Consider the following 17,010-nt stretch of genomic DNA (forward strand, 5'->3'; position numbering starts at 1 on the left):
AGGGTGACTGAGAAGATGAAAATATGTACGCTGTATTTTGTGGTTTCTTAAACAGCATCTTAAACAGCATCTTAAAAAGTAGAGACATCACCTTGCCAACAAAGGTCCGTATAGTAAAAGCCATGGTTTTCCCAGTAGTGATGTATGGGAGTGAGAGCTGGACCATAAAGAATGCTGATCGCCGAAGAATTGATGCTTTTGAATTATGGTGCTGGAGGAGACTCTTGAGAGTCCCATGGACTGCAAGAAGATCAAACCTATCTATCCATTCTTAAGGAAATCAGCCCTGAGTGCTCACTGGAAGGACAGATCCTGAAGCTGAGGCTCCAATACTTTGGCCACCTCATGAGAAGAGAAGACCCTGGAAAACACCCTGATGTTGGGAAAGATGGAGGGCATAAGGAATCATAGAATCATAGAATCATAGAGTTGGAAGAGACCACAAGGGCCATCGAGTCCAACCCCCTGCCAAGCAGGAAACACCATCAGAGCACTTCTGACATATGGTTGTCAAGCCTCTGCTTAAAGACCTCCAAAGAAGGAGACTCCACCACACTCCTTGGCAGCAAATTCCACTGTCGAACAGCTCTTACTGTCAGGAAGTTCTTCCTAATGTTTAGGTGGAATCTTCTTTCTTGTAGTTTGGAACCATTGCTCCGTGTCCGCTTCTCTGGAGCAGCAGAAAACAACCTTTCTCCCTCCTCTATGTGACATCCTTTTATATATTTGAACATGGCTATCATATCACCCCTTAACCTCCTCTTCTCCAGGCTAAACATGCCCAGCTCCCTTAGCCGTTCCTCATAAGGCATCGTTTCCAGGCCTTTGACCATTTTGGTTGCCCTCCTCTGGACACGTTCCAGTTTGTCAGTGTCCTTCTTGAACTGTAGTGCCCAGAACTGGACACAGTACTCCAGGTGAGGTCTGACCAGAGCAGAATACAGTGGCACTATTACTTCCCTTGATCTAGATGCTATACTCCTATTGATGCAGCCCAGAATTGCATTGGCTTTTTTAGCTGCCGCGTCACACTGTTGGCTCATGTCAAGTTTGTGGTCAACCAAGACTCCGAGATCCTTTTCACATGTACTGCTCTCAAGCCAGGTGTCACCCATCTTGTACTTGTGCCTCTCATTTTTTTTTTTTTGCCCAAGTGCAATACTTTACATTTCTCCCTGTTAAAATTCATCTTGTTTGTTTTGGCCCAGTTCTCTAATCTGTCAAGGTCGTTTTGAAGTGTGATCCTGTCCTCTGGGGTGTTAGCCACCCCTCCCAGTTTGGTGTCATCTGCAAATTTGATCAGGATGCCCTTGAGTCCATCATCCAAGTCGTTGATAAAGATGATGAATAAGACCGGGCCCAAGACAGAACCCTGTGGCACCCCACTAGTCACTCTTCTCCAGGATGAAGAGGAACCATTGATGAGCACCCTTTGGGTTCGGTCAATCAGCCAGTTACAAATCCACTGAGTGGTAGCATAGTTAAGATCGCATTTTACCAGCTTCTTTACGAGAATATCATGGGGCACCTTGTCAAATGCTTTGCTGAAATCAAGGTAGGCTACATCCACTGCGTTCCCTTCATCTACCAGGCTTGTAATTCTGTCAAAAAACGAGATCAGGTTAGTCTGACATGACTTATTTTTCAGAAATCCATGCTGACTATTGGTGATCACAGCATTCCTTTCTAGGTGCTCACAGACTGTTTGCTTAATGATCTGCTCCAGAATCTTCCCTGGTATTGATGTCAGACTGACTAGGCGGTAATTATTTGGGTCCTCTCTTTTCCCCTTTTTGAAAATAGGGACAACATTTGCCCTCCTCCAGTCTGCCGGGACTTCGCCTGTTCTCCAGGAATTCTCAAAGATGACTGCCAGTGGTTCTGAGATCACATCTGCCAGTTCTTTTAATACTCTTGGATGCAGTTCATCTGGCCCTGGAGACTTGAATACATCTAAACTAGCCAAGTATTCTTGTACTATCTCCTTAGTTATTCTGGGCTGTGTTTCCTCTGCTGAATCATTTGCTCCAAATTCTTCAGGTCGGGCATTGTTTTCTTTATCGGAGAAGACTGAGGCAAAGAAGGCATTGAGGAGTTCAGCCCTTTCTGTGTCCCCTGTTTGCATTTCACCATCTTCTCCTCTGAGTGACCCTATGGTTTCTTTGTTCTTCCTTTTGCTACGAACATACCCATAAAAGCCTTTTTTGTTGCTTTTAACCTCTCTAGCAAGCCTGAGTTCATTCTGTGCTTTAGCTTTTCTGACTTTGTGTCTACATGTGCTGGCTATTTGTTTGAATTCTTCTTTGGTGGTTTCCCCCCTTTTCCATTTTTTGTACACATCCTTTTTTAATCTTAACTCAGTTAAAAGTTTTTTAGATAGCCACCCTGGCTTCTTTAGGCAACTTCCATGTTTCCGTCTCATTGGTATTGCCTGAAGTTGTGCTTTTCCTATCTCCCTCTTAACAAACTCCCAGCCATCATGAACTCCCTTTCCTTTTAGTATTACTGTCCATGGGATCTCACCCAGCACTTCCCTAAGTTTTATGAAGTCGGCTTTCTTAAAGTCAAGAAATTGAGTCCTAGTATGCTTGGCTGCTCCTTTCCGCTGTATAGTAAACTTCAGAAGAGCATGATCACTCACGCCTAATGATCCTTCCACTTCTACCCCACTAACCAGGTCATCAACATTGGTTAGGATCAGATCTAAAATGGCTGTTCCTCTTGTTGCTTCTCCCACTTTCTGGACAATGAAGTTGTCTGCAAGGCCAGTGAGGAATCTGTTTGACCTTATGGTCTTGGCTGAGTTTGACATCCAACAAATATCCAGGTAATTGAAGTCCCCCATTACTACTATCTCCCTTCCTTTTGCATGCTTGGCCATCTGTTCCAGGAAGGCATCATCTATGTCCTCCGTTTGGCTTGGGGATCTATAGTAAACTCCCACAATGAGGTCACTGTTATTTTTCTCTCCCTTAATTTTGACCCAAATGCTCTCACTTTGGCTTTGAGGTTCTAAATCTTGGATCTCTTCACAGGTATACACATCCCTGCCATATAACGCCACTCCTCCTCCTTTCTTGTCTGGTCTGTTTCTCTGAAATAGATTGTATCCCTCCATTATTACATTCCAATCGTGGGACTTATCCCACCAGGTTTCAGTGATGCCTATTATGTCATATTTAGTTTGCTGTACCAAGAGCTCAAGCTCATCTTGAGAAGGGGACGACAGAGGATGAGATGGCTGGATAGTGTTATCGAAGCTACCAGCATGAGTTTGACCAAACTGCGGGAGGCAGTGGAAGACGGGAGTGCCTGGTGTGCTCTGGTCCATGGGGTCACGAAGAGTCAGACACGACTAAACGACTAAACAACAACAACAACAACATTTTGTGGCTTGGCTCAATAAAAGGACTATTGGCAAAAACTACTGGTGTTTCGCAACTTTCTGACTAGTTGCAGGACCTTAGCCAGACCTAGCAGAGTAAACGCAGAATCCACGGAAGCAACTGGCAATTTCGCTGCAGACAGGATAGACGAAGCAGGAACCAGGAACTTGTAGTTAGGTGTTTATTATATACAGTGGACTATTTACAGGAACAGAACACAGATCTTTAGCTAGCTCTCTCTGACACGACTCACAACTCCTACACTGACACACAGAACCTCTGAATACTGAACACTGAACTAACACATTCCAGTTAGTAGGCCATTAATTATCACTCCCTTGAGAGAGCTTGACCAATCAGGGAGTTGTCTCCATGTCTCTGTTATCACCAGGCAGACTTACTCCTTCAGATTGCCTTCTGGCTGTCTGCCAAACCTTAATTGACTCTGTGTGAGTAGCTGCACGTACACAGTTTCCCAACAACTATAACTCAGCAGCGTGGACCAGCTACGAGTGAAAGGTCTTACCTGCCCGTCGCTGTTAGCTGTCTGGAAGTAAGTTCCGTGTGGCAGCTCCACCACCAGTTCTGCCTCATAGGCTCCTTCACCAGAATTCATCGCCGTGGTCTGGAGGAGAAGCACATTCTCTGCCCCAATTAGCAGGGAGCCTTCGTTCCTGAGACACAACCGCATAGCAGGGGTGGGATGCAGGGAGAGAGACAGAGTTATAAGAAATGCCTTTTGCTGTGCATTAGGAAATCACTGTACGAAAAAGAGGGAGCTGCAAGATTCAGGTTACATTTTATTGTCTTAGCTGAGCAATCGTGACAGCTCACCCCGGGTGCCTCCAGGCTGTCACTATATTGCAGGAGGGATCTTTAGGTTTGCAAAGTTAAAGCAGATTAAATGCTCTCTTGGCCTGGTGCAGCAAATCCACGAGAAACAGACACAGAGAGAGGCTTTCTGCAGTTAGGAAAGTGATGGGGAAATTGTCTGAGAAGTGTGGGGTGATGAGCGAACGATGTGTAGGAAGATGTGCAAACCGCCCTGCAAGCAAATTGGGGTGCAGCAAATCATTGTCATATAACTGTCCTGCAGACAAACGAAATTGACTGCTCGCTGGACACAGTCTAACCATTGCATATGCTTTGTGTAAGAGGAGTATGATGAATGCTAAATAAGCAGGTGGTTTGAAGGAGCCCAAAATGAAACACAGTGAATGTAGCTGTAGTTTGTATCACACCATATAAATCTGCCCAGCCCTTCAAATCAGTATCAGAACTGCTATTCTTCTGTTTCCCATTAAGGTCAGCTAAAGTGGTGGGCACAAGAGACAGTGCCTTTTCGGTGGTGGCCCCATAATTGTAGATCTCTCTTCCAAGGGACATACATTTGGTCCCGTCAGTTCTGTCTTTTAAATGGGCCTTTAAAGTAAAACCATGTGCACCATCTTGAGATCCTTGGAAGATAAAGGTAGTATATAAATGTAATAAATAAAATAAATAAAATAATGTCCAGAGCATTTTGCCTTCCCGCTGCCCTGGGCCACTACAGCCTCTCACATACCACACTTCTATAAGTAAAAGGACTGGGATTCCAGATTCAAGGAAAATCTGAACCCTGAACTTCCTCGTTTTGGACGACAGCCCCAGGTTAGATCACCAGGACTAGCATTCTTGAGACTCAAGAAGAGACAGCTGTTGGTGCTGCAAGGAGCAGGTCCTTACGTGTGAGCGGAGAGTCGGAGGTCTGGGATGCAGATGTTGTCTTCTCCACAATCCACAATGATACGGGTCTGTGGGATGTAACAAACAGGCTGAGCTTTGACTGAGTGATGAGCAATCCCACCTGGAGCCTCAGCACTTTCCCTGCTCTTTACCGCTAAATCGGAACAAACAGCAGTCCGCGGAAAACCTGAAACGTTGTTTGTTCCAATTCAGCATTAAAGAGAGGGTTTTACTGGGGAAAACGGGGCTCAGATCCAGAGCCTTAAAGCGCCTAGAAAACATGGGGCAGGAAGGAGGTGTGCAAGAGCTCTGATGTGGGTTGGGGGTGATGTGTTCAAGCTCAACATGAAAGATTGCAGAAGGATCCCATGGCCCTGTAGTGCAGATGGGAAATCAACGTGGTTATCTGTCATTCAGATAAACAATCCTATCTCTTTATAATTGTCTAACAGCATTAACCGTTAGAGTGCTTAGGGGGGATAGAATCCAGAAAATCTAAATGTCAGTGCTTATATCCACCCCCCACCCCTCCTGGTTCTGGCTATCATGCTTTCAAAGCCAAAACTCAGTCTTCAGCATTGTGAGGGAGAGGACTCCCTGAGCATGCGCAAAAGGCAACTCCCTTACAATTTCATACACACCAGGCTCATATTCCTGGGATCAGGAAGCCTGGTTTCTGGCTCAGAGGATGCGATTCTAATTTAAGCATTTTAGCACTTGACTAAGTGACAATTTTGTTTATGTATTTGGGGCAGCTGCAAATTGCAGGGGGTTGGACTAGATGATCCTCAGGGTCCCTTCCATTTCGGCAATTCTATGATTCTGTTTGCTAGCTTATTTCAGCTTCAATAGGGTCCCAAGGTGGCTTAAAATTACAAAAAAAAAGCAATGGAAGAAAATCAAAATACCAGTACACAAAAGAAATACAGAAGCAGTCAGCGGCTTTAAAACAGTGGAATCAAAGTCATACACTGCCAAAGCTTTGAGGCTGGTGGTGCATCTCACCTGATCCTGGACCATTGTTTGGCCAGACAGCACAGGCTGCATCTCCCCGTCTGCAGATGCCGATGCCAAACTCAAGTTGAAACTCACGACAATGGGACTCAGTTTGTCCTTGAAATCGCCCTCCTCCTGTGGGAGGCAGAGAAGTGGCTCAGAGATTCCCCCTAAGGCTAGCTCATCTTTTCACTTCAATTGTTCAAAGTGCAACAGCTCGGCATTAACAGAGATAAAGTCTCCGCAGTTTGCCCAGATGCAGAAACGGAGCTCGCTGGAACTACTACGTGTCACGCCGCACGACTATCGAAACGGCAAGGCACCTGCCAGAATTAAAAGGCGGAAACGCCAGTGGCCACACCTGGAATATAGCTGTCAACCGTCCCTTATTTGGCGGAAAACTCCCTTATCCCAGCGTCATGTCCCGCTGCTGTCCCTTATTGATGATGTCCCTTAAATTTCCCAGGTTTCATGCTCGCCCGGCTCAGGAGGGAAGCAGTGGCTTGGGGTCCTCCGCCGAGAGAGAGAACGTGGGCATGAGCTGCCGCGTCTCCGTCTCTCCCTTTTCCCCCTCAGGGGTGCGTCGTGAGGAGACGGGTGGCGGCGGGCGGGCAGGCAGCCCCTCTCTTGTGAGACTTCCACCGCGCTGCCAGGGGAAGCCGGAGGCGGCAGCGGCAGTGGCAGCAGCGGCTGAGGAGGCGGCCTGAGGGAGGAGGAAGAGGAGGGGATGGGGAGGGACGCAGAAGGGTGGCACTTCAGCGGCTGTGCCGCAACCGCCTCATGCCGGGCTCACAGGCGGCGTGGGCAAGAGTCTCTCTCCCTCCCCCTCTCTTGGGCGGGGAAGGGCCAATGGAACTCCTCGCGCCAGGACATGCTGCTTAGCATCCCCTCCAACCAGTGCAGCATCTTAATGTAGTGATTTCCCCCTCTGCATCCCTTTCATAACTCTTTCATAACTGCAAAAGCAGCATGGCTCCATCAGTGCCGGATTTATGTATAAGCTAAGCAAAATCCCTTATTTTGGCTGCTGATCCCTTATTTTCGAGGCTGCTGGTCCCTTATTTTCAAATCTGTAAGTTGACAGCTATGACCTGGAATGCCATCCCTACCTGGGGTCTGTGAAATGGTTTGAATATGCAGGCATACACTCAATAATAGCATGCATGATGCCCTTCTTCATGGGTGTGTTGGAAGAAAACATACTTGGGATTTTTTATTTTAAAAATTGGATGTTTTAAAAATTTCTCTCCAACGCTCACCTAGAAGATGCGAGGCTGGTTCCAGCAACATCTGAAGTAACAAAAAACTAACATAAAACAGCCGTCTCTCTCACGCTTTGTGTGTGTGGTGCCAATATGTCTTTCAAACGGCAGTTTCACAAGGGTCTGGGTTCCTTTTAGCTGAGGACACACCGTGAAGTCTACCTTTAGATAAGAGACAACTGATTCAAGGTGGCTGGTCTCGGCTGCTTTGAAAGGGCAGCAAATGGCTAGTTGTTTGATTTCTTAGGGTTGCATTTTTCCTGCCAGGAAGAGTCACTTCTGCAATTTGCAGCAAAAATTACTTGGTCAGCCTTAAGCCCCTTTCATGCTTACCCAGAAAATCCAGATTTCCAGAGTTTGGCTGTAATCTGTGGGTTTGCTTTGATTTCAGCAGGGTAGCACGCATTTGCAGCAAAGCACCCTGAGCTGGGGAACATGGGTGGCACTGTGGGTTAAACCACAGAGCCTAGGGCTTCCTGATCAGAAGGTCGGCGGTTCGAATCCCCGCAATGGAGTGAGCTCCCGTTGCTTGGTCCCAGCTCCTGCCCACCTAGCAGTTCGAAAGCACATCAAAGTGCAAGTAGATAAATAGGTACCGCTCTGGCGGGAAGGTAAACGTCGTTTCCGTGCGCTGCTCTGGTTCGCCAGAAGCGGCTTAGTCATGCTGGCCACATGACCCGGAAGCTGTATTCCGGCTCCCTCAGCCAATAAAGCGAGATGAGCGCCGCAACCCCAGAGTCGGCCACGACTGGACCTAATGGTCAGGGGTCCCTTTACCTTTACCTAAAGGTAACTGCAGTTTACCCTGAGCTGGCCCTGGTCTCTGCAATATTTATTTACACCACAGAGGCAAATACATTCACATTATACCTTTAAAGCACTCTTTGAAACTTATTTCCCACTGCAAAAAAATCTGGCCACTGTAGTTTGCCTCTCAGGGAGTTACAATCCCAGCAACCCTTGACAAACCACATTTCCCAGAATTCTTTGAGGTAGGGTGGATGTGCTTTGAATGTATAGTTTGCAGCCTCCTTCAATAGGCAACACAGCCACTTACCCTACGTCATATCCCAGGAAAGCAATTGCTTGGACTCCAGCAACCTGCCCAGATGGTTGCCAGCCCAGCTGAACCACTGCTCTCTACCTTCCGACTGGCTGTCAAAATTTCAAACTGCAGAACTACATCATATTCTTACATGCCACCATGCAGGTGAATTGCCCATCTGAAGGCAGCCCTGTTTAGGGAAGTTTTTAATATTTAATGCTGTATTGTTTTTAACACTCGATTGGAAGCCGCCCAGAGTGGCTGGGGAAAACTCAGCCAGATGGGCAGGGTATAAATAAATCATCATCATCATCATCATCATCATCATCTCCACTAATGCATCCTATTGGTGAACGGCCTATTAGAAAGCTGCCAGTTTGACAAAGGATGCTCACCCAGCATCAGCACCAGGAACAATGACCTCACTCACACACATTCCTTCTCCCAAGTTCCTCCCCTTTTCCCCTGGCATCACTTTAACAGGTGCAAGCATGGAGCTCCAATGATGGGGAGAGATTTTGGGTGTCTTAGAGGAGCCTTGCCAGAAGCAAAGGTGGCAGGAATGCTCAGGAAGGATCTCTTGCTCCCAAAACAAGGAAATAATAATAGTAATAATAATAATAATAATAATAATAATAATAATAATAATAATAATAATTTTTATCCCCTGCCCATCTGGCTGGGCTTCCCCAGCTACTGTGGGCGGCTTCCAAAAAAATATTAAAATACTGTAATACATCAAGCATTAAAAACTTCCCTAAACAGGAAAAGCCATTGAGTTTCGCAAGCCAGATTTGCAAAAAATGGTAGGTCTGTGATCACCTTGCCATCTGGTCCCAGGGATGCCAGTACAGGTTGTGGTTGATCTCGCAATACAGAGGAGGGGGAGCAATGCACTCTGTATGTACTCAGAAGCATTTTTCCTTATGCTTCCTCTGCATTTCTGGGGGACCTGTTGTGTATTCATGATGATTTGCACTCATTGCGGCATTGGGGCATTTATACATGACCTCCCTTTCCATACTGTTTGTGCCTGCCGAAGTTTCCAATCAGTGCATGCTTCACTTCCAATTAGCACATGTCCCACAACTTCCTGCTGAAAACCGGTCACTTTTTATACCGCAAATGTTCCAGTTCGTCTTTTGTCCTGCTTTGTTGCGCTACAGGGCAAAGAGCGCCCCTCCAGATGGCAATAAGGCCGTAACAGGGGGAGAAGCGTTACAGAACAACAAACAAGAAGAGGACTTTGGAATTGATATCCCGCTTTATCACTACCCGAAGGAGTCTCAAAGCGGCTAACAATCTCCTTTCCCTTCCCCCCCCCCACAACAAACACTCTATGAGGTGAGTGGGGCTGAGAGACTTCCCAAGGTCACCCAGCAGCTGCATGTGGAGGAGCAGGGAAGCAAACCCGGTTCACCAGATTACGAGTCTACCGCTCTTAACCACTACACCGCACTGGCTCTCAGAACAAAGCAGAACGAGGCAAGAACTGTCCAGTACAAATCTACTACTCCGAAGGCTTCCCCCTGTACACCTCCCAAAATATATGAAGTGCCATGCTTTGCCCATGTCTCATACCCGCAGGTAGGCATCAACATCCTGGCAGGTTTTGGGTTTGTCTCTTGACAGTTTCAGCAGGAACGTTTGGCTCGATTGGCTGGTCTGCTGCAGCAAAACCCGTCGCCCGTATTTCTGCTTCATGCGGTCCAGCTGAAGTTCGGCATTCAGGTCTAGCAGAATGGCGGAGGGGGAGGGAATTAGCAGAAAGCAAACACAGCGGGTGGTGATCGAGAGTGAGAAATGGTAACGTTAGGCAGACATGCTTGTTATATTGTTTTAGGTAAAGATAAAGGGACTCTTGACCATTAGGTCCAGTCACGGACGACTCTGGGGTTGTGGCGCTCATCTTGCTTTATTGGCCGAGGGAGCCGGCGTACAGCTTCCGGGTCATGTGGCCAGCATGACTAAGCCGCTTCTGGCGAACCAGAGCAGCGCACGGAAACGCCGTTTACCTTCCCGCCAGAGCGGTACCTATTTATCTACTTGAACTTTGATGTGCTTTCGAACTGCTAGGTTGGCAGGAGCAGGGACCGAACAACGAGAGCTCACCCCGTCACAGGGATTTGAACCGCCGACCTTCTGACCGGCAAGCCCTAGGCTCTGTGGTTTAACCCACAGTGCCGCCCGCGTCCCTTTTGTTTTATATTTATATTGTTTTAGGGGTCTGCTAAACACCGTTTTTATATTTAAACCATCCTATCTAATTTAGCATTTGCTCTTAAATTTTTGCTGATCTCGTCCGTGTATTGTCGATAATTTCTTACTGTCTCGTGTACACCTTGCAGAGCCTTTTTTTAAAAAATTAAGCAGTTTATAAATCTAAAAATGGAAAATAAAATAAACAAACACAACCCGTGCTAATTTTGCACCCTTAGCTGGGATAGCAAAATAACACCTTTCCTACTCGCTGGACATCAAAAGGTCTGGAGCAAAACACCGTAGGGTTCCATCCACTTCCTACTGGTGACTTGCTACTGGTGGCTGCATACTTACCGTAGCCACAGAAGCATGCAGCAGGAACTGTACTCCTTCATCAGCCAAATTCCTGGACTATGTCCCAACAATAATTTTTACAGACCAGCATGAGTGACTTCCCTCTTAGTGCGATAGTAGACACCTTTACTGCCGATTGTGTGAATGCAGCAGATTTTTATTTTCCCCAGAAATGTCTTGAAGAGGAACGAAAAAAACCTGGAAATCCTGCCTGATCACTGCCTCCACCTCTGGAAAACCTATCATTCACAAACAGAGGCAAGCTAGCCTCCGAAACAGAAAGATGGCTATTATCTATAAGTTTAGTCCATTCTGCCAATCTCATTCTCCCCAGTACTGCAGCAGCTTGACCACAAGACCTCCACCTCTTCCCACAGTCAATGCAACACTCACCAACTTTCTGAGGAATCCTCTTTGCTGACACTTCGGCACATATCTGGATTGTGAAGCTGCGTTGAAGAGAAGGAAAGCAATGAGGACTGTTTCACGCATTGTTATGTAGTGAAGTTTCACCCTGGGCCAGCAGGGGGATACTGTATATAGTTTTCACTCAGGTCTGTCGATAGTTTTCCCTCAGGTCCGCGTCAGTTATTTTAGGCGGGAACTCTGGGCTGTTGTTGCTACAATGTTGACAGCCGGCTGCCTATAAAAGCAGGCCGGCTGAGCTGTTTGCAGTCAGTTCTATTCCAGCTTACGAAATAAAGAGCTACTTGGAGAAATCGCTGTGTCGTCCGCTATGTCAACCCACAACTTAACACTGGCGACGAGGATGGGATAGATGGACATCAGAGCACAGCCAGATGCGGCCAGCCTCTGAACTGAGCTGAATCACTGAGCTGAATCACTGAGCGAAATCACTGAGCGAAATCACTGGACAGAACCAATTCAGAGCTGACTGTTCTGGCTAGAGCACTGTGTTCCATCCATCGCCCTTCACGCCGGCATCGGAATCATGGCTTCACTTGTGCCTCTACCGCCGTTTGCGCCAGCCTCTGAATCATGGGATTCCTACCTCGCTCGGTTCGACTGCTACCTCCAAGCCAACGAGCTGACAGCAGTATCAAAGGATCGTAAGCGGGGCCTATTCCTCAGCCTCTGTGGGCCTGAGGTGTTTGAGACGGCCCGAGCATTGGTTGCGCCTGAAGCAGTCCAGGCAACACCATGGGACACGATCCAAGAGAAGCTCCGCAACCACTACGCACCAAAGCCGTCCAAGATTGCTGCCCGCCATGCGTTCTACCACCGGAACCAGGCAGAGGGGGAGTCAATCAACAACTACACCACCGCCCTGCGACAGGCTGCAATGCACTGTGAGTTCCGAGACTTAGACGATGCCCTGATGGATCGAATCGTCTGCGGGGTCCGGGACATCCATCTGCAACGGCGTCTCCTCGCCAAGCCAGACCTCACGCTGCAGAAAGCCATTGAGGAGGCTGTGGCCTCAGAAGCTGCTGAACGCTCCGCCCAGGAGATCCGCAAGTGCAGCAGCCCGCGTCTTGCTAGGGAGCCAGTTCCGGTGCATCATGAAGAGGCCAGCAGTGATGAGGCATCCTCCAGTGAAGATGATGACGTGCACCAGACAAAGCGGGAGCACAGGAAGTTCCAACAGAAGTCCAAGGGCCAACCGGAATGTGCCGGCTGCGGAGGCAACCATTCCCGTGCCAAGTGTCGATTCAGAGATGCCATCTGTAGGAAGTGTTCCAGAAGGGGCCACATCGCTAAGGTCTGCCGATCGGCTCCGTCTGACACCCCCCCTTCATCGACTCGCAAGTCCAAGCCTTCACTCCAGTCTGCCAAGGAAAGTTGTTTCGCTCTCACCAACTGCCGCTGCCCGTCTGGAACCACGATTGGCCAAACCGACTCGCCTACGCGACGCAAGCTGAACGTCACGGTGCTCATTGAAGGAGCTCCATGTGACATGGAGATCGACACCGGGTCTGCCCTGTCCATCGTGTCGTGGAGCACCATCAAAAGACTGGTACCCAGAGTGTCCAAAAGGCAACTCGACTCTCACCGCGTACACCTGAGAGACTACCAGGGAAACGACATTCCCGTGGTAGGCGTTGGCCGGTTCCGGATCGCCTTCAAGGATTTTTCGGGCCTGCTCCGGTTGGTGGTGGTCGAAGGTCAGCGGCCAAGCCTCCTAGGGCTAGACTGGTTTGATGCCCTCGGCCTGGAAGTCACCGGAATCAACTGCATCTCTAACGCAGAGACTGAGGGTCTGGTCAAAGACTTTGCCGAGGTTTTTGACGGCACCTTGGGGCAATATACAGGTACGCCCATCTCCTTTAGCCTTGATCCACAAGTCGCCCCCATCAAGCTAAAGCCACGCCGGGTTCCCTTTGCTCTCAAGGCTAAGGTGGACGAACAACTGGACAAACTGATCGCCCAAGGAGTTTTGGAGCCGGTTGACCACGCCAAGTGGGAAACCCCCATTGTCACGCCTGTCAAGCCAGATGGGTCGGTGAGAATCTGCGCTGACTACAAGTGCACGATCAACAAGGCACTTCAGCAGCACGCTTATCCGGTTCCTGTTGTCCAACACCTGCTGCATTCCCTGGGTGAGGGTAAGGTCTTCGCTAAGCTGGACCTTGCCCAAGCCTATCAACAACTGCCCGTCGATGATGCCACTGCTGAAGCCCAGACGATCGTCACCCACCGGGGGGCATTCCGTTGCCGCCGGTTGCAGTTCGGGGTGAGTGTGGCTCCTGGCATCTTCCAAAGCCTTATGGAGCGTCTCCTGCAAGGGCTTCCGGGCGTGGTACCATATTTTGATGACGTCTTGGTGTCTGCAGACTCACACCAGCAGCTGTTCGAGCGCCTCCGTGCCGTGCTGACCAGGTTCCAAGAGGCCGGGCTCAAGGTAAAGAGGGAGAAGTGCCAGATCGCCGTTCCACAGGTAGAGTTCCTGGGCTATCTTATCGATGCCTCCGGCCTTCACCCGACCACATCCAAGATCCGCGCTATCCAGCAGGCCCCCACCCCAAAGAACAAGACGGAGTTGCAGGCATTCCTGGGGCTGCTGAACTTTTATAACATGTTCCTGCCCCACAAAGCCACAGTGGCTGAGCCTCTTCACCGACTCCTTAGTACAAAGACGCCTTGGGCCTGGGGTCATCGGGAGACGGCGGCCTTCAACGCGGTTAAGGCTCTCCTTTCATCAGACAGTGTGCTGGTACAGTACAGTGAATCCAGGCCGCTGGTCCTTGCCTGCGACGCCTCACCTTTTGGCATCGGTGCTGTCCTTAGTCACCGTTTTCCAGATGGAAGAGAAGCACCGCTCGCCTACTTTTCCAGGACACTATCTCTGACGGAACGGAATTACAGCCAGCTCGACAAGGAGGCACTGGCACTTGTGGCTGGAGTGAAGAGGTTCCATGAATACCTCTATGGCAGGACTTTTGACCTCATCACTGACCACAAGCCACTCCTGGGCCTCCTCGCCGGTGATCGTCCAACTCCACCGGTCCTCTCGCCACGTATGCTGCGATGGACTGTTTTCCTGGCTGCCTACCACTACCGGCTCATCCATCGCCCGGGGAAATCGATGGGCCATGCCGACGCCCTCAGCCGTTGCCCTCTTCCAGCATTTGTGGAAGACCCGGCTCCAGCTTCATCGCTCCTTCTGATTGAGGATCTTCCGGCAGCGCCTGTATCGGCTGCCACTGTGGCCTCTGCGTCTGCCCAGGATCGCACCATCAGCCGGGTGCTCAACTGGGTGTGGAGGGGGTGGCCACAAGGGCCTTTTGCATCGGAGTTCCAGCCCTTCGCAACCAGACAACATGAACTCTCAGCTCATCGCGGCTGTCTGCTGTGGGGAGACCGCGTCGTGATTCCCCAGGGACTCCGTCAGCGCGTCCTGGAGGCTCTGCACGTTGGCCACCCGGGAATTGTCAAAATGAAGGCGTTGGCTCGGTGTTACGTCTGGTGGCCTAATATGGACGATGCCATCACTGCCTGGGTGTCCGCCTGTCAAGCGTGTCAAGAGTCGAGGCCTGCACCACCGGCAGCTAAGGGACACACCTGGGAGACGCCAAAGACACCCTGGTCGAGGGTGCACATTGATCTGGCTGGCCCCTTTCACGGCCGGACCTTTATGGTAGTGGTGGACGCCTATTCCAAATGGCTGGAGGTCGCCCTGATGCCCTCCACCACTACCGAAGCTGTCATCCGGGTGCTGCGAGGCCTGTTTGCAACGCATGGGTGTCCTGATGTCCTTGTCTCTGACAACGGACCACAGTTCACGTCAGGCACGTTTGAGCGGTATCTTTTGGGACTGGGCATCCGCCATGCCCTAACGGCACCCTTTCATCCATCCAGCAACGGGCAAGCGGAAAGAATGGTGCGCTCGGCAAAAGAGGCACTGGCGCGCCTGGACCGGGGAGACTGGCATGAGCGGGTCGCCGAATACTTGTTCGTGCAACACATCACCCCTCATGCGGCCACAGGGAGGAGTCCTGCTGAACTGCTTATGGGCCGCCGCCTCAGGTCACCGCTCGACCGGCTACACCCGGACTTTGCCGTGGCTGAACCCCCAGGCTGTGCCAACGCGCCACGGTCATTTGTCCCAGGAAACCAGGTCTTTGCCCGGAACTATGTGGGGGACATTCCTTGGGTGCCAGCCACAGTAGTGGGAGTCACTGGACCTCGCTCGTACCAGGTGGCACTCGAAGACGGACGCTTGTGGCGACGGCACATAGACCAGCTTAGGCGCAGGGTTGGGGACTTGGACACTACCGAGGTGCCCCCAACTGCGCTTGCGGCTCCAGAAGAGACACGTACAGATGGCGAGGCCCCACCTACACCTCCCTCGCAAACTGCCAGCGTGGAGCCAAACCAAACCACTTCAGAGGGTCTGCCAGACTTACCACAGACTCAGACCACTCCACTTGCGGAGGCTCCACCCACAGCAGCGGATCCAGGGGAGTTGGTTCCAACGCCATCTAGGGTCGCACCACAGCCTCAGCAAGAACTGTGTGGCCCTCCGGACTTGGCTACCAGTCCCCGGCGGTCTGGCAGAGTTTCCAAGCGCCCGACTTATTTAAAGGACTATGTTGTTGGACATGTATCACTGTTGGTCTAAGTATGGGAAATGTAACCGATATGCTTTTGTGCCTAATTGAACCATTACGCGTAGTGCTGTATATAAGGAAACCATTACGATTGTAACTAACGCCTTGTCTCGGTGGGGAGGGGTGTTATGTAGTGAAGTTTCACCCTGGGCCAGCAGGGGGATACTGTATATAGTTTTCACTCAGGTCTGTCGATAGTTTTCCCTCAGGTCCGCGTCAGTTATTTTAGGCGGGAACTCTGGGCTGTTGTTGCTACAATGTTGACAGCCGGCTGCCTATAAAAGCAGGCCGGCTGAGCTGTTTGCAGTCAGTTCTATTCCAGCTTACGAAATAAAGAGCTACTTGGAGAAATCGCTGTGTCGTCCGCTATGTCAACCCACAACTTAACACGCATGATGTGGCTGATGAGTGTACAATTGACTGGGAGCCGGCAACCAACTTTGCCTCCCTGAATGATCCTTGTTTGTTTGCAAGTGCTGGCCACACTTTACTCTTTTTTCGATGGACCCAGAAATAAGTAATTTGTGATTTCCTCCTCTGCTGGTTTAAAAGGGTTCTTCTTATGCTATATTTCCTCTCCCCACCCATGCCCAGTTGTGTTCTGAACTTTTTCTTTTTAGAGAAGATGTTTATTACTAGTTACCAAGTTGGAGAACAGCCTTTACCAAAGGTGTCATGGGCTTTGAAGACACTCGAACTCAGGACGCAAGGGAGAAACGTGCTAAGAGGAAGGCACGCTTGGCAAATCCACACTGTGATCAACTCCCGCCCGGAAACCAATGTCCCCACTGTGGAAGGACGTGTGGATCCAGAATTGGCCCCCACAGTCACTTACGGACTCATTGTTAAAACCGTGTTAAGGAAGACAAACTTACTCGGCTACGAGTGATCGCCAAAGAAGAAGATGATTTTTAAATGAGGGGTAATTTCAATTATCATTTTGTTAAGGTTCCAAGAAGATCCCCAAA

At 49.7% G+C, this 17,010-nt stretch overlaps 1 protein-coding gene across 1 annotated transcript in view; it reads right to left on the reverse strand.

Annotated features, from left to right (window-relative positions):
• The window catches only part of ITGA2B (integrin subunit alpha 2b), a 61,815-nt gene that overhangs the window by 17,861 nt on the left and 26,944 nt on the right, over positions 1–17,010 (reverse strand). The window contains 5 exon segments of the mRNA XM_081837654.1: positions 3,913–4,060; positions 5,112–5,179; positions 6,117–6,242; positions 9,996–10,147; positions 11,364–11,419. Of these exon segments, the coding sequence (XP_081693780.1) occupies positions 3,913–4,060; positions 5,112–5,179; positions 6,117–6,242; positions 9,996–10,147; positions 11,364–11,419 (550 nt within the window).

This window comes from Podarcis erhardii, assembly GCF_964252035.2.
Source record: "Podarcis erhardii genome assembly, chromosome: 13".
Classification (NCBI taxonomy): domain Eukaryota; kingdom Metazoa; phylum Chordata; class Lepidosauria; order Squamata; family Lacertidae; genus Podarcis; species Podarcis erhardii.